This window comes from Bos indicus, chromosome 23 (assembly GCF_029378745.1).
Source record: "Bos indicus isolate NIAB-ARS_2022 breed Sahiwal x Tharparkar chromosome 23, NIAB-ARS_B.indTharparkar_mat_pri_1.0, whole genome shotgun sequence".
NCBI lineage: Eukaryota > Metazoa > Chordata > Mammalia > Artiodactyla > Bovidae > Bos > Bos indicus.
In genome coordinates this window covers 35546608-35569487 of record NC_091782.1, presented here as the reverse complement: position 1 = coordinate 35569487, position 22880 = coordinate 35546608, and the positions used below count along the sequence as shown (strand labels likewise).

The window sequence follows — 22880 nt, the reverse complement described above, 5'->3', positions numbered from 1 at the left end:
TTAGGCTGATAAATAAAAACCATGGTTTGTACAAGGCAAAATAATGCTGATAAGTCACATTTTAAGGACATCTTGGCATATGTAACTGATATCTTACTTTATCTCACTGATTCAAGTCACTTCAGATAGAAAGAAATCCAAAGGGACATAGAAAACACTGTGCAAATATTGGATGTTATCTTACGTATAGAATGGCTGTGCAAATATTAACTATTTTAGTGATCATTTTCATCATAGGCCACTTACCAGGGGTCTGCAGAAAGTCTCATGAAGCAGGGGTCGTTGTATTTATATGCTAACCTGCCCACACCTACACACATTTTTCTGAGATGCTCACAGGTAATTTTCTAAGGTGCTTGCCTTCGTGTATTTGTGTGTTTTTCTTAAATATCATCATTTAATTCATTTTCCTCATCATTCTTCCATCTCATCCACGTAAGTCCCTGGGGTCAGGGACAAAAGGAGACACTGAAAGTGTCCAACCGCTGACAGAAGTGAGAAGGTTCTTTCAGGTGGGCAGCGCTTTGCCAGCCGCGCAGTTCCTCACCTCGTGTCTCATCAAGGACAAAAAAAAATAGGCTCAGGAAAAGCCTCTACCAATGGGGGTGGTGTGAGTCTGCCTCTCCGACCACCAAAAAAAATACGCGTGTGAAGCCTGCTAGGTCCATTCATGGTGCTGTGCAGGGGAAGAACACTGGACAAGGTAGAGAGGATGCCCGGGCCCGCGCTTGCACAAGGCACAGGACCCCGCCTTCCAGAAGGCCCAGGGACCACCAGACTCGGGACGCAGGCAGGAAGCAGGGCTGGCCAGTCCAGGCCCCGCCCACTCGCTGCACATCCGCGCCCCTTCGGCGGCGGCAGCGGCTGCGCGGGCCTCGGCTGCGCGGGCACGCGGGACGCCCAGCTGTCAATCACGCGCAGGCTGAGTTCGGCGAGGCGGGAGCGGCGGCGGCGGCGGCGGCGGCGGTGGCGATGGGACCCCAGCGAGAGATCTGCGGCTAACTGGCTGCATTTGCTCCACGGGTCAGGGGATCGCAAGGGGGCAGGTAAAGCCTTGCGGAGCCCAGGGGTGAGGTTTTCTAGGCTCGATTTGTCTTTCTCCCTCTCCTTCCTTTTTCTTTCCTTTCTCTCTCCTCATGCACAAATATTCATATTCTCTGTCTTTCACACACACGCACACACACACACACAGGCGCGCACGCACACACACACTAATTCGACTACATTTATTATATGGGCACAAATCTCTATGAAATCCATGCATGTTAAAATCCACCAATACGTACAAATTAGGAGTAACCAACTCCATTCTTCGGCTGTTTGTGGTTTATGTTATGTAAGAATTTGGGAGGTATACAGGGTGAACTCAGGAGTTTCTTTCCCGTGAGACAAGAAAAGTTGTAATATTAGATGAGAGTAAAAATATATGTATTGGGGGTTTGCAAAGCTGAATTGATTTCTTTTCCAGGCTGAATGTATCCACTCCTTGCCCTTTCCTCTCCTTCGCCTTATCTAAAGATGTTTGAGTTTTTTTATATGATCTCAGCACCTACTTCTTTGTGTTGTTAGAATGAGGCATTGGGTGCGGGTCCGACCAAAGCTGATGACCTCAAAGAAAACAGCAGAACAGCTTTTATTTACTTAATTGGTTCCTGGCTCTGTAGCAGAAATATTTTCAGCACCTTGAACAGCTCCTTGGGCTCCAGACCAGGCCAGCCTCTGGTGAAGGGTATGTGTGGAGTCAATTTTTTCCAAAGGAAGAGAGGACGACGACAGATAAAAAGAAGGATCATTTAATGAGAGAGAGAGGCACAGACGAAAGACAGACAGACTTGTTTTCTGTTACTTATCCAGACCCAGAAATACAATAAAATATCAGGACAAACTAATGTCTCGAAGAAGGTTGGTTTGGCCATGGTACATACAAAGTCAACCAGGAAAATATTGAAAACAGTTTTTCAGGCCTCAGCCATGCTTACACACCTCAAGCCTTTGAGAGTCTCCTGAAGATGGATGGGGAACTGTTCATCAGAAAGAATTCTTAACGCCTCTTGAGAAATACCGTCCCAGTTCTTATTTTCTTTCACATGACTAGAGTAATGTAGGAAACCAATAGCTCTAGAGCTGGCAATGGCTTTTTAATTAAATCTTGCATGGGCACCTGCTTTTCTTAGGCAGATGAAAAGTAAAATGATCATGATAGGAAGAAAATGGATATAGGAGTAAAAAAATCGACCTCTTGAGTAAATCATCCGAAGAGCCTTAATAAGTCTAAAATGCATGTAAATAGATTAGAAAACACAATGGCTATAAGATTATTTTACATTATAATGGAACAGGCACCAAAGAGATCAAGTCTGGAGTCTCTATCGGAAGTTAGTAATCTTTTTCTTTAGAATTTGTAAAACACAAGTGGGTCAGTCTAGTTGGTATTATTGACTGCATGGAATAGAATTATATCAAAATAAGAATATATTTGTATAATGTGTTATAGTTTACAAAGTCCTTTTCATTTACATTATGTCCTTTATAAACTCTTATGAGAGCCCATTAAAAAGTTATAAAATATGTTGTACTTTTCTAAAAAGAAAAAAACGATCTCTGCTCTTGAACAGGAAGTCCTTTGTCAATGTTTTTGTCGATGTTAAATGATTCCTTACAAGTTATAAAAATGACTTATGAAATTTAGACTTTTATCTGGATCACATTCTGCAGAGATTTTTATTCTTAACTAGGTTTGAAGAATGAGCCATTAAAAGGAAAGGTCAAAGAGTAAACAACAAGAAGAGGAAGAGGAGAATTTCAAAGGTAAGACTCAAACTTTGTCACATGTAAATTGGTAAGCACCTTGTGATCTGCACATCGATAAAGAAGTTTAGTGTGAATATGGATTCTTTTGCTCTGCTCATTTTGGTTTGGGACTTTATTTTATCTAACTTAAAAATACATCTCAAAGAGGTAAAGATCATAAGATAACTGCATATCATTATCTCCCCTCCCCCTTTAAAAATTATAAGAGTGACTGCTAATCTACTAACTTAGAAGGAATAAAAATTAACATGGAGAGCCACAATCTCTACCACTGTCCCTGGACAATGAAGTATCTCTGAATGAACCATCGTTCATTAGTAGAAACACATTTTCAAGTTTTAAGTTCATGCTTATATAATTCCAGAATGCTTGATTTGAAAGTAAAAAGCTGTTAGCAGGCTTTCATGCCATCCTGCATCCATTCTGAGTCTAACTGATTCTTTAAAGTGAATTGACCTTTTGCTGTGGTATTGGATAAATTATCTAAATCAGCTTTGTACCTATACCTTGCATCTGTGGCCCAGAAGTGGCTCTAATGAGAACTTCACTCTCATTATCTCAGAATGATTTTATGGGAGAGAAAAACAGTATGAAAAAATTGAATGATCTTTCCAAGAGAATAAAAAGAACAAGGTCTGTGCCTGGCTTCACAGCTGACTCACACATAGAGCCATGGGAAAACACTCATCCTTTTTGGGCCTCAATTTTCTGCCTCTCTTCTCTCGAGGAGACCATGAAGACAAGTAATATAAAATCTCTGGTATTCTTAAGGCTTCATGAGGCATAAAACCTTATTTCTATTTTCATGACTGTAAACATTTTTCAAGTAAAATAAAAAGTAACTGCTCCTATTAGACTGAAATTCAAATTTCCAAGAACTGATATCTAGTGTAGTGGCACACAGGATCATGGTAACACATGCATGGGTTTGTTAGCTGAATAGTCATTCAAGGGATTCTCAGTATTTATACTTCTTCCTGCTGCAAATACCTCGTTTCAGTGCCCATTTCGTTGCACATACTACTTCAGAAGTGTTTCTTCTTCTAGCCCAAGGGTCAACTGAGAGCAAAATGTGTGCCCCACTCATCTTTGGAACCAGTGTCTCCCATAATCTAGCATATAACTAGTGCTTTAAAAGCACCAAAGGAAAGGAGGAATGAAAAATCAAGGACCACTCAGACCATCATGCACACCAACTCATCTAGAACTCTGTGCCAAGAAATTTCAAAATGGTAAACAGGATAGAAAAATGTCCCTGGCCTCAAGAAGTTTTCAGTTGATCATGTATACAGTCTATCAGACCATCAGATAAACCACATCACAGAGGACTGGTAATAACAAGTGCTATGAAGAGAAACAATTCTGGATAAGGGGATAGAGAGTGATAGCAGGCTGATATTTATTGTGCTCACTGTTGAAAGCCTCTCAGAAGAGTTGGGGAGTGAGAGCAGTTAAGGAATGATTTTTCTGTCTCTATGAGTCCCTGGTATATAATAGGTAGGATATGTGGCTAAGAATTGAATATCCATTTAATGTACAACAGTTAAGATAGATACCATATACAAGAAAAAGAAGAAGACTATGGATGTATCCTCACTTATCCACACCCAGAAAGTCCTTTTGGAAGAATGAAGGCTATTCCCACTCCATAGATGACCAAGTAACCAGACACCAGGGTTGCTTGTTCTCCATCGTGAAGGCCATGCTGGCAGTGAGGATGCAGCAGGCTTCTCTAGAATGTGAATGAAATGAATACTCGTAAGGACTCACTTAAACACACTATCAGAGAATATTTTACTCACCTCCCCTATTCATACACTTCCTGGGATGTTAAAGCTTTCTCTAGAGAAAGGAGCCCCTTCAGGATCCATCACTTAACAACAGCCATAGATTTAACATTACTGTTTTTGCTGACACTACTATACCTATCGAAACACAAACCAGAATCTTCATGAAACCTTACTCATTAAATAAATGCTAAGACAAGCTAAAGTGCCTTTGCATATACCATCACTTTCTTCTCAATCCTACTTTATCATGTAATCATCACCCAGCTTTTAAAATGATGTTGTGAAATGGTCTTCTGTATCCTCTTTATAATATTGGAGGTGTCAATCAACCAAGTATAACTGTGACATTTTCTATACTAGGACAAAAAGTTACTAGGACAAAAAGTTACTGACTTTCCTATGAGGAATATAACTCTCTGTTGAGATTTTGTAGGTGCAAAATTTCTACTATAATATGTTATATTTTAAAATTCATGTTCTACCAAGTGATCCATCTCCCATAAGAGTGAATCCCAACAAGTTATATGTTTGGAAAGATGTATGAAACCCAGGGACTACCTCTACTGAAATAACATTAAACAAACACACAACTGTTCAGTCTCTTGAATACCAAGTAACTAATCTAGCTAGTAGTTTATACGCTCTTTTAAACTGAAGCTTCATGCATACGATAATAAACCACTCTAACAACCAATCATTCAGAACTTGGGAGGAGGAGGGAAATCCCTAAACCTAGTTGTTTACCCAACAAAAATCAACTCATTCTGTAAATACATTTACAGAACAAATCCTGAAAAAACTACACTTAGAAGGAATTAGAGGTCATCAGGTCCAGCCATCTTATTTTAAGGATGATGAAACCATAACCCAGAGAGGTTACCAAGCTTGCCCAAGATGCCAATACCAGTAAGTTGCAAATCAAGAACCAGCATTAGAGCCCTTTCTCTGCTCTGTGTGGTTGTCACCGTCAAAGCCATGTCCTTGTACTTTGTATGCCCAGAGAAGAGAATAAGACTCTTTGGGATTTCTCTTCTGAAATGTATCTAACATCACTGAAAATCCATTCTGACTTAGAGTAGAGCCATCTATCACTCAGCCTCAAAAGCATTTGTTTTATGACATCTTCTCTCTCTTTTATGATGTTACCCATATCGTGTTTAGCCAAGTTGGACTGCTGGGTCTCATCCTCTGAAGCAGAAACATTTAACCTAGTGCTCTGGAAACAAGCTGTGCAGGGAAGGCTCTGCACCAAAGCTAAATCCTGAGAAAGGACCACTTCAGCATCAAAGGAAGATAACCCTTACTAGTGTTATGAGGGACTTTTTTTATACCTATCATATCTATTTTTGGCCTTTTTTAATGTTAAAATCTCTACTGCTTTATAGAAAACCTGAACATATGTATTTGTATGAGCTGGTTCTGATTATGCAAATCTATTAATCAATCCATACTCCCGTTTATTGTTTTGTCATCTTTCATCTACTCCCTGACTCATATAACCTTTAGTAGATAACTTTTCTATGCCTCAATTTCCTCACTGACAAAGCAGACTTAGTAATACTAATCCCTTCTTCCCTTGACTGAAAGTTTATTAGAATGTCTTAGAAGAAAGTGCCTCTAAAATTATTCTACTTCTATATCACTAATAGGCTCTTATTAATCATCTTCATTGTGTAAGCATGAAATAAAAGGTACTGAAGAGGTCATCCTAGTATTTAAAATATGAAATCTAGGTTAACAAAAGAATTTGGTCCATTAGATGTTATTGCTCTAATCAGGCAAAATGCACTCTGAAATCTTGATATTATTACAAAATAATATCCTTTTGAAATGTTAAAAAGCAAGCACACACACAAAAAAATTTCTTTCCCTGCTCTCTCCTCCTGGTTGATTTCTTTAGAAGGTAATTGGACCTGAAACAGGAAGAAGCCACTGGAAGGCAGGCACTGAACATAACGCTGACCAACACGCATAAAGATGAGGTCATCAGTCACCATCAGTGACACCTGTTTGCACCGTTTTTCTACGATCAGGGCCATATTTTCCTATACTTGACTACAATTTTTAGCCAAAACCCACTTGTGGCTGAGGGCACACAGTTGCAAGCTATTCTCCAGGTTTCACTTTGTGGCTATGGGTCAGTGAATCCCTTAGTTCAGCTTTGATTTTAGCCCCATGATTATATCCAACCAAACTAAGTGGCCACACAGGAACACTTGCTAGAATTTTAGATTAAGTTTTTCTTGTATATAAACAATACTGCTTTGGTTTCATGACAAGTAATTGAAAACACTTAATGTGTGTTTTTATTGTATTATATAACATAGGCCCTGAGAAACCCTGGTCCAGTAGGAAGATACCTTTGAATGTTGTTCCTTGCTTTGTCAGGTTGAGACAGGGAAAACCATCTAGATTTTAAACTGTGCCCACCCAGGGAAAACCATCTAAAGGATAATTGAAAAATCTAAAAAAGTATTTCACATTTCCAGCTACCTGTTGATCTGCTTATATAGAGATCAGAAAACCAAAGAAACAACAGAATGAGAATTCTCTTACCAAAATTTCTGTCCTTCAGTAATTCCTTGTTTGTTTGTTTTTTCCACGTATTAATAACCAAATGCCTCTCTTTAAGGTCAAATTAGATCAAATTAAATTGAAATTTCCATCTGAAGAAGGCAGCATCCTAAACAACCTACCCAGAGCTTAGTTTCATTAAACAGTTATGTGAATTTTTATTTATAGTAGACACTAAATGGAAATAGTAAAAAGTAGGTCTACTCTCTACATTATGCTCTAGCATCCCATGTGATCAGATGGATCAACAAATAATGCCTGAAATATCTGGAGTTAGAGTCAGTGAGGTGTTAATTATGGACCAAGCCATTTGTGATGAATAAAGTATGAAGCATAAATTGCTCAGCAACTTTTTAATGAAGCTTCTGTACACCTTGTCAATTGTTAGAAGAAGATACATGAGATCCAAAGGCAGAATTTCAAATTGCTATGTAACACCATCTAGCTTCCACAAGGGAACATGGTTAAGCATTGACGAGGACAGTCCAAGACAAATTTCATCTGTAGCAAGTGAGAGTGCCTGCCTAATTCTTTAACATGAAAGTGTAAACACTACTGGATTCTAAGAGATTGAAGCTTTCTTGTCAAGACAACTGAAAATCTCAGCTTCCTTGCTGCATTTCTCACGTGCTTCCTGCTTAAATTTTTGCAAGTGTGCTGCACTGTTAATGTCTCGTTTCACTTATGGAGAACCAGTTCTGGTCATTGAGTGTTTGGGGTGATTTTGCATTCAGTAAAGAAGATCAGCTTGGGTAAGAAAGACAAGTCTTTAAAGGTATCTTTTCTGCCCAGAAAAAGAGCATTGTTCAATTAGGCTGACATTATTCAACCTGGTTCTTACCTTTAATATGCCTTTTGATCCTGAGGCCAGAGCTCATCGGGCTGATGCCTGTGGATGTTTTCATTCCAGCCAAGAAGGATGAGTTCTTGCAGCAACGTCTGTGGGTCCAGGCAGGCACAGGCTGCTACCGAGGCTGGGCACCAGCGCTACGGAGTCCGGTCCTACCTGCACCAGTTTTATGAGGACTGTACCACTTCCATCTGGGAGTATGAGGATGATTTCCAGATCCAGAGATCACCCAACAGGTGGAGCTCAGTATTCTGGAAGGTAAGTAAAGAGCATGGGTTTAACTCAGGAAATGGAGAAGTCATTTCATACGGTAAGTAATTCAGCTGCAGAGAGCTGAGAGGTCTGGGACTCTGTATGTGCATTCCTCTTGGTGATACTGAGTGCAGTTTTCTTCCTTAGGAAAGGAGACTGTAAACCTTGGGAAGAAAGCCTCTAAACACAGCACAGTTGTTGATTTTCAGGTGAAATGTAAATAGGTATAATCGCCATCATTATTATTTTTGCTACTGTTATTAATGTGCCACATAAATTCACCAACTATGAAAGCCGTTCAAAGGCAAAACATGCTTTAAGCCTCCCCTGCAGGTTTGGATGGTATCATTTTAAAAGTTACAATAATAATTAAAAGAAATAGTTGGGTACTGGAGAGAGTTAATGCAGAGGCATAATACAGTGGTCAGTCTACCTGCCCTACTTCTACTAGATATGTGGTCATAAAGTTCTGTGAGCTTAAGCTTCCTTGAAAGGTAGGAGCCTTGCTGGACAAGAAATTCAGTCATTCAGTATGAATTAGTGAACACCTACTCCATTCAAAAAGTTGCGAAGTGCTGAAAATTAAAGCGGTAAATGGGAGAAGAAAAAGTCCCTGCCCTTACAAAATTTACAATCTATCATGGAAAACATACCATAAACAAATAAACCACACAATAATAGTAGAAAGTAGCAAGTATTAGTCTTGCAAGTAGCAAGAATAATATGGCAAGTGCTATGAAGAGAACTAAATCAGAATAAGAGGCTAGGGAGGGATAGAGAACTGATATTTAGTTATGCTGATCACAGAAAGCCTTTCGAAGAAGATGACCTTTGAACAAATACCAGGATACGCTGAGGGAGGAGACCATAAAATTAATGGGCTGAAGGTCATTCTCGGCTGGGAAAATAGCAAATCCAAAAGCTCTGAAATGGGAACAAGTTTGGTGTGTTTGAAAAATAGCAAGAGATCCAGTCTGGGTGAAGAGGAATGAGAGGGAGGAAAGAACAGGTGACAATTTCAGAAAAATTACGGGACACAGATGATTTGTGTGAAGCCTCGGAGGTGATTGTGAAGACTTTGGCTTTCCCCTTGAGAGACACAAGAAGCCACCTGAATGTTCAAGTAGGTGAGTGATGCGACCTGACCAATATTTTAGCAGGATCATTGTGGCTATAGCACAGAAAATAAATTACAGAACCACAAAGATCAGATCAGATCAGATCAGATCAGTCGCTCAGTTGTGTCCGACTCTTTGCGACCCCATGAATCACAGCACGCCAGGCCTCCCTGTCCATCACCAACTCCCGGAGTTCACTGAGACTCACGTCCATTGAGTCAGTGATGCCATCCAGCCATCTCATCCTCTGTCGTCCCCTTCTCCTCCTGCCCCCAATCCCTCCCAGCATCAGAGTCTTTTCCAATGAGTCAACTCTTCGCATGAGGTGGCCAAAGTACTGGAGTTTCAGCTTTAGCATCATTCCTTCCAAAGAAATCCCAGGGCTGATCTCACTAAATTATTTAAGAGTCTATTGAAGTACCCAGGGGCAAGAGAAAATAGTGGCTTAGATTAGGAATGGTGTTAACGGAGATGGTAAAATGTAGTCAGATTTAACATGAAATTTGAAGGCCAGCTGTTAAGACACACTGGCGAATTAGACATAAGAGAAAGAAGAGTCAAGCCTGACTCCAAGACTTGCAGCCTGAGATCTTTGGTGGATGATGTTATAACTCACTGGGATGAACACCAGGAGAGCAGTGGGATGGGTGATGAGTCAAGACTTTGATTTTGGCGTTGCTACATTGGCAAGTCAGATACGACTTAGCAACTAAACACCACCACCACATTGGAGGTGCCTATTAATCATGCGAGTGGGGATCTGCAGAAGCATTTAAATATACCAGTCTTCAGCTCCTGAATTGGGAGTCACTGACCTATAGAATGTATATAAGGTACCAGACTAGAAAAGGTCATCCAAGAAGAGAGTACAGACATAAAAGAGAAGATGGCATTGGATGTTCCAACATTTATAAATCAGGGAAAGGACAAGGATGTAGGAAGGGCTACTGAGAAGGTTCAGCTTTAGGTGATGCCTCAGATTCCCTCCAGTCTATAATTCTGCGTTTTAGAGATTTCCAATCATCCCCAACTTTCTCCCAAAATATCACAGAAATTTAGACACTGATACTGACATAACCTTCCAATATACTGGCAATAGAATTCAACAAGAGGCAATTAACAAAGTAACGATTATAAGCATGGACTCTGTCCTCGGCTGTTGTTCAGTCGCCCAGTCACGTCTGACTCTTTGTGACCCCATGGACTGCAGCACGCCAGGCCTCCCTGTCCCTCACCATCTCCTGAAGTTTGCCCAAGTTCATGTTCATTGTATAGGTGATGCCATCCAGCCATCTCATTCTCTGACGCCTTCTTCTCCTTCTGCCCTCAATCTTTCCCAGCATCAGGGACTTTTCAGTGAATCGGCTGTTCACATCAATGACCAAAATACTGGAGTTTCAGCTTCAGCTTCAGTCCTTCCAATGAGTATTCAGGGTTGATTTCCCTTAAGATTGACTGGTTTGAGCTTATTGCTGTGCAAGGGACTCTCGAGAGTCTTCTCCAGTGCCACAGTTCAAAGACATCCATTCCTCGGCTGACATGGGTTCAAATCTCAACTTTTTCATTTAATAGCTATAACTATTATACCAGGTAATTCAGTGGTAAAGAATCCACCTGCCAATGCAGGAGATGTGGGTTTTGTCCCTGGGTCAGGAATGTCCCCTGGAGGAGGAAATGGCAACCCACTCTGGTATTCTTGCCTGGAAAATCCTACAGACAGAGGAACCTGGCAGGCTACAGTCCATAGGGTCACAAAGAGTTGGACACGGCTAAGCACGAACATGAGAAACTTGACCTTAATGAGCCTCTAACAGTGATACATATAATACCTACCACATACTTGTGAGAGTTAAGTAAGATAACATATGAAAAGAGCTTAGTACAATGTCTGGGAGGTACTCAATAAGCATTTAATGTATTAGCTCCTATTACCAGATGTCATATGGAACACTGAGGTCTGAAATAGAAATAAAACTGGAAACTTAGTTAATAAGTAAAATATTGGGTAATATAGTTGTTACTATGGTTTACCCAAGACCTCTGTTGATTCAAAATCTTACTACTGGCAGGTTCCCTGTATTAGAATTGGTCAAGCCAGCCTTTTTATTCTGTACAAGTGTTACCTCTGAGGAATTGGTACTGGCCTGGACCAGTGAAATACACAGCCAAGCTTGGCACATCTTGTATTTACCCAGATAAGTGGGTGGTTGCTTCTCTATGTGTCAAAAAAACAAATATTTGCCTGACAGGTCTGTTGTGCCAAGAGCCTAAAATGCCTCTGACATACAGAATATTGCAAATGCTGGTGGTTCCAAAACACTAGTGGCTATACGATTTGTGAAGCTATAAATCCATCAAATAATATACGGGTATGGATTTACAATAAAGAACTCTCAGTAAATTACCAACCCCAGAATTCAGATTTCAGTGTTTTCTCTCTTCTGTTTTATACAAACAAGATCCAAAGGTATTTGTTCCCTGTTGTACTGGACCTAGTTCAGAGAATAAAGCCGAGCAAACATCCATGGCATCATAGAGGTTATATGCCAGCAAAATCTAAATCCTAAACTTACATCCTAATCATAAAACCCTAGGTGGGGCTTTGAGAAGCTTACAGTCAACCAGAAATACCCAAGAATGGAGTGTCTTAGAGACCTCATCTCTACCAAGGGAATACACCAGCCACTCCTGGGTTGCCTCCTAGGGAATATAAGGGAACTCTTACCAGTGAATGTATGAAGCACTTTGTATCAACACAGAGAAAGGCACTGATTATGCATGTTTCCATTATGATTCTTTTTTATGTTTTTTTTTTTTTTCAAACTGCATCTTGTAAATAGTTCAAGATGTGGGCTCCCCCGACCTCTCTTCCACTATAGCGTTGCTAAGGCCACAGGGGTCTCTCACTGGGGCCACACTCACAGAGCCCCAGCAGGGCTCTGCTGCTGAGCCAGCTCCTTAGTGTGGGCAGCAATGCGAGGGGGCTTAATGAGAATGGAGAGTGGAATCAGTCGGGCCTGAGTTAGAAACTTTATGGGACTTCTCTGGTGGCTCGGATGGTAAAGAATCTGCCCACAAGGCAGGAAGAGGCGGGTTCAGTCCCTGGATCGGGAAGATCCCCTGGAGAAGGAAATGGCAACCCATTCCAGTATTCTTGCCTGGAGAATTCCATGGACAGAGGAGCCTGGAAGGCTACAGTCCATACAGTCCATGGGGTCCCAAAGAGTCTAACACTTAAGAAACTTTGCTCCATCCGTGGATCGACATAACCTTGTTCCCACAATGCTGTTCTTTTTTTAAAAAAACAAATACTTATCTGTCCACCATGCACAAGGCTCTGGGTTCAGTTGTGAACATGACACTTCTTTGCTTGTGAATAAGGTATAGCCTTGACCTGACAGAGTTCACAGTCAAATAAGGAAGATGGTTGTGTACGGAGATTGTTACAATCCACTGTAACAAGAGCTGGATCACAGAGACTTTGAAAGGCTGTGAAGTAGAAATGTCTCCAGAACTTTCCAACTTGATTGAGTACAGTGAGAGGCTAAGGTAATAAATCAAGACTGTCTTGGGAAGGTTGTCTCACAAGCAGGAACAAACAGCCTCACCGCACCACCACCACACCACACACACACACAGTGTTATACACATTCTCTGTGCCTCACATTCTAGATGCCTGCGTGACTGCCTCTGGCACTGCTAACCTCCCCAGTGCCTGCAACTGCTGCTGTCTGCAAAAACCTGTGTGACACGGTCCCATCTACCCACTGCTTCTGGCCAAGAACCTAACAGGCTGGCGTGGAATTTTTCTTTTTCATCCTTGCACCTGACCTTGACTAAGATTGCTGCCACTATCACTGTGCAGCAAACAGCCAAAGTACAGCAGGTGTGAACTAATGGAAGCAGTCTTCTCACCCCAATCGTTCTTTCCTCACCCTAGGATTATCCTCCTCCTTCTCAGCTGATATTAGAAATTTCCCAAAGGATGTGGCTCAGACGGTAAAGCGTCTGCCTACAATGCGGGAGACCCGGGTTCGATCCCTGGGTTGGGAAGATCCTCTGGAGAAGGAAATGGCAACCCACTCCAGTGCTCTTGCCTGGAAAATCCCATGGAAGGAGGAGTGTGGTAGGCTCTAGTCCATGAGGTCGCGAAGAGTCAGACACGACTGAGCCCTTCACTTTCAAAGGATGTTCAACAGCAATGGGCAGGTACAAGGCAAGACTGTTTCCTCCCAAGACTTAGTAAAAGTGAAAATGATCCTGGTACCTCTACCATCTCCCTAGACCCCCTCCCTCCTGTTCCAGTCTCTCCAGTTTCCCCCCTTATTCTGAATAAGCTAAATCAGAATTTAAACCTACATCTTGGATTTCTTTTCAAAGTCTTGCTTAAAATGAATAAGGAAACCCCTTAAGAAAAAACACGTGGTATTATTTTCTAAAAAGCATTTTTCTCAGATGGCATGTGAAAAATGGATGAAGAAAGATGAGCCTAGCCAGGGGGACGATCAGAATGCTGTTGCAATGACGTGAGCGAGAGTTAATAGTGCTCTGTTACCATTAGGGCAGCTGTGGTGATGGAGAGAGAAGATTCAAGAGAATCTTATGAGGTAGAATTAATAAGATTTAATTGTCCATTGACTACCAGCATGAGGAAGGACTCAGTGAATGGATGGATGGCAGGAATGCAGAGAAAATTAAGCAGAAAAGAAGAAAATATCATTTTGAATATTTGGGGTTTGAAGAGCCTTTGGGACATCTTTGTGTAAATCCTCCCATTGACTATCATAAATATGGGGCTACAGACCGGGAGAGAAATCTAGACTGGAGTTGGAGATTTGGAAGCCATTGGTAAATAGGTGGGAGTTGAAACTGTGGCCACAAAATTAAACCCTAGAGAGAACATATTGAGTAAGCAATGTGGGTCAGGGCTGGGACCCTGGGGAACACCAATAATTTAGGAGTTTCTGGCAAAGCAGGTTAGAGTGAGTCGTTAAAGATATAGATGTGGACGCAGGAGAGAAATGTGTCAGGGAAAACCACTGGTGATGGTCTTAAGAAAGCCTGAGTGCTGAAAATCAATGACTATAGGATATACACATGGAGAAGAAAAATTGGATTTGACAATTGGGAGGTCATCGGTGACCTCAGAGAAACCGGTTTCAGTGCAATGGTAGAGGACTAAGCTTTTCTGCCAAGGGTAGGAATGAGTTCAAGCAGTAGCTAGAGGGGAATGCAGGGTTCTGGAATAGCTTTTGAAGATGGAAGTGATCGAATGTGCTAACTGGCCGGAGGGACATAGCTAGAGGAGCCCAGGAGGGCTGTGGAAACTGTACCAGGTGAGGCCTACATGGAAGGATCTGGATCCCAGCCTGGCATCGGTCATTGCTTTGTAAAGCTCAGTGTCCCTACAAGAGGGTCAGGCCAGATGAGTTAGAATCTGCCATCAGTCTGGGAGGGGACACCACTCTGAGCTCAGGTGCTGCTAAGGAGAGGTCAGCCGCAGCCCTCAGAGCAGAGGAGGATGAAGGAAGGCCCGTCTCCACTCTTGCTATGCTTCTTCTGGATTTTACCTCAAATCCAGATGGCTCCTTTCACATTTAGCTCCATCCAGCAATTTCCCCCCACAGGCTGCTCTTCCCTGCCATGCTGGTTCTGGCTTCCAACAGTCATGACTGCCTCCTCTCTGCCAGAACAGCTGCCTTGCTCCTGCTGCCAGCTCTGCTTCTTGGAGTAAACTGCATTTTCAGATCTCATCAGCTCGCAGACGGAATAACGAAGGGGACGTTAGTCAAAATAACAGCAGTTTCTGGCTCATGGCCCCCAGCAGCAGAATTTCTGGAATCCGAGCTCTCTTCCCTGTCCAGTCCTCCTTTCCAGCAGCAGATACTGGGTTTTCACTGCTCCACCCCAGAGTCAACAGAGTCATCAGAAGTCACAGCACAAAAACTGCCCTTGTGTATAGTCGCTCAGTCAAGTCCGACTCTTTGTGACCTCATAGACTATAGCCCGCCAGGCTCCTCTGTGCATGGGATTTCCCAGGCTAGAATACTGGATGGGTTGCCATTTCCTTCTCCAGGGAAAACTGCCCTTGCTGCTGTCTCTACAGTCAGCGTGTCATCACCTGGAGAGGCCCTTCTCTCTCACTAGGGGTGTTGATTTAACCATCCCACAGCACCCAGCTACTCTGGGCAGCCCCTCTCCCAGCAGCCCTGCAAGACTTTTGCATGACCCCAAACAGAGCTGGTTTACTGTCTTCAGTTCAGTTCAGTCGCTCAGTCGTGTCTGACTCTTTGCTACCCCATGAGTCGCAGCATGCCAGGCCTCCCTGTCCATCACCATCTCCCGGAGTTCACTCAAACTCACGTCCATCAAGTCAGTGATGCCATCCAGCCATCTCATCCTCTGCTGTCCCCTTCTCCTCCTGCCCCCAATCCCTCCCAGCATCAGAGTCTTTTCCAATGAATTAACTCTTCGCATGAGGTGGCCAAAGTACTGGAGTTTCAGCTTTAGCATCAGTCCTTCCAAAGAACACCCAGGGCTGATCTCCTTTAGAATGGACTGGTTGGATCTCCTTGCAGTCCAAGGGACTCTCAAGAGTCTTCTCCAACACCACAGTTCAAAAGCATCAATTCTTCAGCGCTCAACTTTCTTCACAGTCCAACTCTCACATCCATACATGACCACTGGAAAAACCATAGCCTTGACTAGACGGACTTTTGTCGGCAAAGTAATGTCTCTGCTTTTCAATATGCCATCTATGTTGGTCATAACTTTTCTTCCAAGGAGTAAGCGTCTTTTAATTTCATGGCTGCAGCCACCATCTGCAGTGATTTTGGAGCCCAAAACAATAAAGTCTGACACTATTTCCACTGTTTACTCTCTTAGAACCTTTAAGAGAAAAGCCTGTGTTGCCTTTCTTAAACTTTATTTAATAGAACCTCTTTTCTCTTAGACCTAGAACTACTTCAAGTCAGAGCCATGTCCAGAGACAAATTTTTTGATCCTGTATGGCCTCACTCCAAAGTTCTTATTCCATTCAGTACGCTTAGATGGCACCAGGATTACACTGATATATCTCAGTATCCCTCCTCACTACCATGACGCTCTCTGTGAAGTATTCTCAGTGTTCCTCCTTCATGCCTACCACCCCAAGCTCTTCCTGATGTGTTTGAACAGGTTTGGAGTCACTCTCTGGGCACCTCTTTTGGAGATCCTCATTAGACTTGCACGGGTGGCACCCTCAGAATCCTGGGGATTACGTACTATTCATTAAGTCATGCTCCCCTCCACGGATGGCAAGCCTCTCTCTCCAATCCTCTGATATAACAGGGACAGGGGCAAGACTCAGGGAGGCCAGCCACTTTCCAGTTCTTGAAGTGAGCAGTTCTGCCATCTGCAAGGCATCGTTTGCCTTTTAGCTTCTGACTGATATTCCAAGAGTGGATTTTAATCTATAAAACACTGCTCAGTTGAGGAGCAAACTTCTCTGAGAATCAATCACCTGGCTCCAAGTTCAGCAGTCTGGTGGTTTAAGTTAGTCCGTCAGGAATATTTATTGGGCGCAAGACTAGACTGACTGCTACAGAGAGACAGGACAGAAATAGAAGACGGAGCACCCTGGCCTCCCTTGCCCTTAAGAACCTTAGAAACGAAGATGGATACGTTTTTGCTGCCCTCAATTTTGGAGAATTAGTGCCAGTTCTTGAGGAGGGAGGTAATTTAGTGACATACGAAGCATGTCACCATGGATATTTAAGTTAATTTAGTTTGGGCATTCTGAATTTTCCAACATGAGTCATTTTTTAAACATTATAAATAACGGTTAGTCTTTGAAGGTGAATTGATTTGCCACCATTCTTGGAAAAATGTAGAAAGCCATCCAAAATATGATATTTTACAACCCAATTTTTTCCTGCAATACTTTATCTTATGTAGAATACTTTTTTTCAGATGACTGACTCTTCTTTTTCAGTTTCTTTACAACATTACATAATGGAAATTTGTTTATATATGGTGACAAACTCTATTGTAATTTTTTAAAAAATAGTAAAGGCAATGTACAAAATATCAATTTGGTGAAGTCTCATGGAAGAATGAAGGTGGGAACTGGGGCTTGGAAGTCACACAGAGCTGGCAGAGTCGTCACACCACCTGCTTAATCAGGGGACCTTGAACTATGTTTCTTCAACCCTATAAACCTCAGTTTCTCATAGGTGAAATAGGGATAAAAATATCTACATCTCATGAGACGCTAGTGAGGATTAAGTGAAAATCACAGTGCCTGGGTCATGATCAGTGCTCACTAACATTAGCTCTCCTCCCCTCTTTGTTAGAGTGATGGATTTGCGAATGTTTTCTTTCTGTTATCCCAACTTTCTACTAAAGAAGTATCTAATAAGGTGTATTTCCTTGAATTACAATAAGTAAGTTAGATAAATATACTTTAGATGTTCAAGATTAAATGGTGTTATGCATTTGGTTATTTTTCCAACCTTGTTATTCTAACTAAAAGCAATTAGGAACAGGAGGAAATGAAAAATGTGTTTAAAAAATAAGCTATATTAGCTGTTCTTTATCCCAAGTACTGACAGATTGTTGCAATGCTCTTGCCAATGTAGCATAATTTTACAAGAGGCACATTTCCAAATAATAGTAGTAATAGCTACTTATTGCAATGCGTGACTTAGCCAGGCCCAGGGCTGAAAGCTTTCATGCATGGTCTCCTTTAGTCCTCACAACTTTATGAGGTAGGTACTATTATCATTTATCATTTTATAAATGGGAAAGTTAATGAGAGTGTTTAAGTAGCTTTCCTTCTATGATTCAAGTACTAGTTGGCAGTGCTGGAATCCAAGCCTGAGTCTGTTCATTCCAAACCTCTGAGCTTAAACCACCAAATGGTATATCACTCTCCATCTTCAGTGGGTTACATTTTATTGGAACTTGAGCTAATGCAGTTTCATCTCCATCTGCTGCTCTTTATGTTTCTCAACCTCTGCACAAGTAAAGTCCAAACAGCTACATATTAGAGAAGAAAGAACACTGGCCTAGGGGTCTGACCTGTGGCTTCTAGCCCATCCTGTGCTACTTACTACCTGTCCTCCCTGTCCCTCCTTGGGGCAGTGACCTACCCTCCATGAGGCTACATTCCCTTGCCTTTAACTGGTAATCATGGTTCTTTCTCCACCAACTTGGAGAAAGGGAGAGTTGTTCCACACTGTCAATGGCCTCCAGCCAAAATCACCAGGAACACACTTCTGTGTTGAACAAGTTGAGTGTATTGCTCATCACAGTGAGAGAAAATGACACCAAAGGGCATTTCAATAAGAGAATGTGAGAAAGGATTATAGGGTGTGGGCTTTGGTTGGGTGATTTGAGGAGGGTGGGATAGGCGTGGGGGACTGAAGAGTCTACAGGAGCCAGAGTTTACTTTGGATTATCAGGGACAATTCTATGATTAGGTATAAGATAATAAATCTTATCTATCCCAAGGGCAGACTGCTGCTAAGTTGCTTCAGTCGTGTCCAACTCTGTGCGACCCCATAGACAGCAGCCCACCAGGCTCCTCTGTCCCTGGGATTCTCCAGGCAAGAATACTGGAGTGGGTTGCCATTTCCTTCTCCATGGCAGACTAGAGTGAGACTAAATAAAACTGTAATTGGTAAAGAATCAACAGTCATTTATATTATGCAGGGTGGGAAGAACATAGTATTTTCTGGTTTGTAAATGACCTTGTTTTTGTCTGTGCTTAGACAAAATTATGAAGTGGTTTTAGTTTGTCTCACTTCGTCATGAGTACAGAATGAGCTTGTCTGATGTTGAGGTTCTGTGAGGTTGATTGTGCCAACAGAACAACATGGCACCCATGGGGGTCCCAGGCCAGCTTCTGGCGGATAGAGTGATGCCAGCTCTTAGGTATGGGGCTGTTTTTCTCTTGCTCAAGACCAAATGAGACAACATAAGCCAAAGGGACTTTGCCAATTGCAGAGCATCAGACAAACAGAAAACTCGAAGGAAAAATCAAGTCAGTGATGCAGCACCTGGCTGGTATCAAAATCAGAAAAGTCCTCCTTTCACCTTCTTTTTTAAAAAGAAAATTATGTAGGCTTCCAACTGGGAAAAATCTCTCCTTTTAAACAAGACCTGCCCTGCCCTAGGGAGCTGAAGTACCACATTCACTCTATCTTGTTTGTGTCTTTCTCTAGGTCGGACTCATCTCGGGCACAGTCTTCGTGATTCTCGGATTGACTGTCCTGGCAGTGGGATTTCTTGTGCCCCCCAAAATCGAAGCCTTTGGCGAGGCCAATTTCGTGGTGGTGGACACGCACGCTGTCCAGTTTAACGGAGCCCTTGACATGTGCAAGCTGGCGGGCGCCGTCCTCTTCTGCATCGGGGGCACGTCCATGGCAGGGTGCCTGCTGATGTCGGTGTCTGCAAAAAGCTACTCCAAAGAAGAGAAATTCCTTCAGCAAAGGTTTAAAGAGCGAATCGCAGACATCAAGGCCCACACTCAGCCCATTACAAGAGCTCCGGGCCCGGGAGAAACAAAGATACCGGTCACTTTGTCCAGGGTTCACAATGTCCAGCCCTTAGCGGCAACCTGAAATCTTTTCCACCCAACCCTCCCCTCTCTAATTCACACCCAGTGTTGCAAGGGAACAGGCCAGTTTGGGAGATGACAAGGCTTTGGCATTGATCTGCCCCAGAGCTGTGCTGGGCAGTGGGCAGAGTGGTGACTGAGCTTAGGCTCATTCCATTCAGTGGCCCTGGGGACGCTTGACGCAGTGGGTCAGCGTGGGCACATGCACCCAGCTGCCTAAAGAGGTGCGGCTGGGTGCCCACCAGGAGTTCTCTGGACCTCCTCTCTCATACAGTGTGACTTTGTGACATTTTCCGTGTTCTTGGAAAGCACTCAACAGTTCAGACCAGCCTACCAATGGCTAACGTGGTCCATTTTACTTTCTTGTGTTGTTTTTTCTAATTTTCTAACCTTTCCTGTGTGGTGCTGCCTTCTATTCCTGGTCTCACTACATGTAAGATATTGTCGTGTGTGTTCATAGAAAAATCAAATTCCCTGATTTTGACCCCAACCTCGGTCTTTTAGCTCTAACGTAATATGAGTCCTTAAGATCAGAAACAAACTTTTCAGAATTCTCCACAAACCTTTCTTTCTTTGTTTTGTTTTCTCCAGTTTTTTCCACTTAAAGAGCTCAAATTGCCAACTTTAGAGTCTTGGGAAAGAAATTACTATTAGGAGAATCTATGCAGTGACCAAAAGCACTGAAGTAAAAGTCAAGAAATTTGAGTTCCTGTTACTCACTAGCTGCATGGTCTTGGGGAAAGCACCTAACCTCCCAGGCCTCAGTTTCCCCGTCTGTAGAATGGGGGTCCTGGTCTGTGATGTCTCGTTTTGCCGTGTGTCGTTGTGTGTCCATGACCAAGGATGTTTACAGCGCTCCTGTGGTCTCGCCACAGTGGGATTCTTTCAGATCTGGACTCCCAGAAACTTGCCAAGTCAGGATCCTCATGCCACCTACTCCTAAATATCCAGCCCCAGCAGTTTATACAATGCTGTCATATTTTTATAGAGACAAAAGTAAGCCATCCTCCACTAAGAAACCCCCTGAGTAGATATAAACCTTAAGAGGGTTTTCTTTCTCGAAAAAGGCACTTTCTTCTCCTGTAAAGTGTTCATCTCATCCCTTTGCACTTCTGTTTAGTCTGTGGATTTAAATTAGACTGAGGAAAACAGAACACGTGAGCTTGAGACCCTCTCAGAACCTGTGCCACCTTCGAATTCTGTCTTTTTGTTTTTTCCTTCCTTCACTGGATAAATAAAACATGTGAACGAGCAGAACCCGAATTGCCTTGTCATTCCTTCGGTGTGGCTGTTTTCTCTCCAACGTGTGATTTTCCATTCTGAGGCTGAGTGAGCTCTGCAGGTCCCCTGGGGAAGTGGAAGAATAAACGAAGCAATTAGTGCTCTCGTGCACATGGTTTCTTTTGCATCATCCAGCATCAAACATGCGGCAGATCAGCATCCTTCACAAGGATCGTTGGCCGCGTTTGGGAGAAACTGTTCTAGTTTACTTGGGTTCTTCGCTGCCTGTGGCAATGCCATTTTACTTGTGTTCTCAGAAGCCTCATTCAAGCTCCCAGGCACCTGTTCAAGGTAACACTGTGAGGTTTTCCATGTTGACTTCTATGATGTGTAGCAAGGGATCTTCAAGAATGAGACTTGACTTTTAAGAGCCTCCAGAATGAAAAATACATACTTCTGGTTCCAGTCTGGTCTCTAGTGCTTGTAGGCAATACACCACTAAATTCTCCCAACTGGTGGAGGTTTCAGTATCTGCAGAACAGCTCATAGGTGTTGTTATGCGTATCCAAGAGTCAGACGCGACTTGAGCGATGTTCACTCACTGAGGAGGAACCAGGACCCTGCCCCCAAAGCTGCACTACTGGTTTTTTTGACGGTTCCTCCCTCATCTCTGACCCATTAGAAGAATGTCCACGAGCTGATCACACCCTCTTTGAACCCTTACCATAAAACTTCTCACTACACCCCCACCCTGCATGCCAAGGTGGGATACACAGTTTTGAGGGCTTTAACCTGCTGTGGTCTCTTTTGCCTGGCAAAGCAATAAAGCTGTATCTTTTCTACTTCACCCAAAACTCTGTCTCCGAGATTTAATTTGGTGTCAGGGTAGAGAGGCCGGATTTGGCTTTACATGCCACCTGTTAAACGGAATCCCTGTTGTTACTGGTGTTGTTTAGTCAGAAAGTCATGACTCTTGCGATCCCATGGACTGTAAGCCCATCCAGCTCCTCTGTCCATGGGGTTTCCCAGGCAAGAATACCGGAGTGGGTTGCCATTTCCTTCTCCAAGTGATCTTCAATAGGTTGCAGATTCCCTGAAGTCATTAATTGTCTTGCTTACTATGTGCACAGCACCTCAAGACGGAAAACTGACGATGAGAGATTGTGTAAGCAGCAATTCCATGTGCTTCCAAGGCCTCCTGTCATCCGGTCCAGCTCCTTTCTACCTTTATTCTGGCATTTACCCTGGAACCCTATGTTCTATCAATAGCTATACTCAACCACTCTCCATTCTAAGTGTGCCTTCACTCACCAAGCTTATTTTACCAGAAATAACATCTGCCCAGTCTCTGACTGTTGAACCCTTCCTTCAAGACCACGTCAAGATACAACAGCAACACTGGGAAGAACTAATACATACTGAGTGGGAGGCACCATTGAAGCATTTTGTACAGAATTCATTTTATCCTCACAAAAACCATATGAGATTGGGGCTACTATCATATGCCCATGATACAGGGGAGAAAATAGGCAAAGAGAGGATAACTTGTCCAAGGAGAACTAGTAAGTGACAGAGGCAGCCTGGCTGCATTTTCATCCAATATTCTCTTCTGCCTCTAGAAATGTCATCCTCTCTATGCAGCTGTTCCTCCAGCTCTCTCTGTC

General features: G+C 42.7%; 1 protein-coding gene across 1 annotated transcript; it reads left to right on the top strand.

Annotated features, from left to right (window-relative positions):
* Positions 1-887: 887 nt before the first annotated feature.
* NRSN1 (neurensin 1) lies at positions 888-21252 on the top strand. Its single transcript, XM_019985428.2, has 4 exons — positions 888-1046; positions 2736-2808; positions 8086-8283; positions 19601-21252. Exons 3-4 carry the CDS (start codon positions 8095-8097, stop codon positions 19997-19999), a joined length of 588 nt encoding a protein of 195 aa, XP_019840987.2. The 5' UTR covers positions 888-1046; positions 2736-2808; positions 8086-8094; the 3' UTR covers positions 20000-21252.
* Positions 21253-22880: the final 1628 nt, after the last annotated feature.

Coding starts and splice junctions, on each gene's coding strand:
- NRSN1 (XM_019985428.2), top strand. CDS start 8,095: ATGAGTTCTTGCAGCAACGTCTGTGGGTCCAGGCAGGCACAGGCTGCT. Junction 8,284..19,600: donor GGAGCTCAGTATTCTGGAAG/GTAAGTAAAGAG, acceptor GTCTTTCTCTAG/GTCGGACTCATCTCGGGCAC.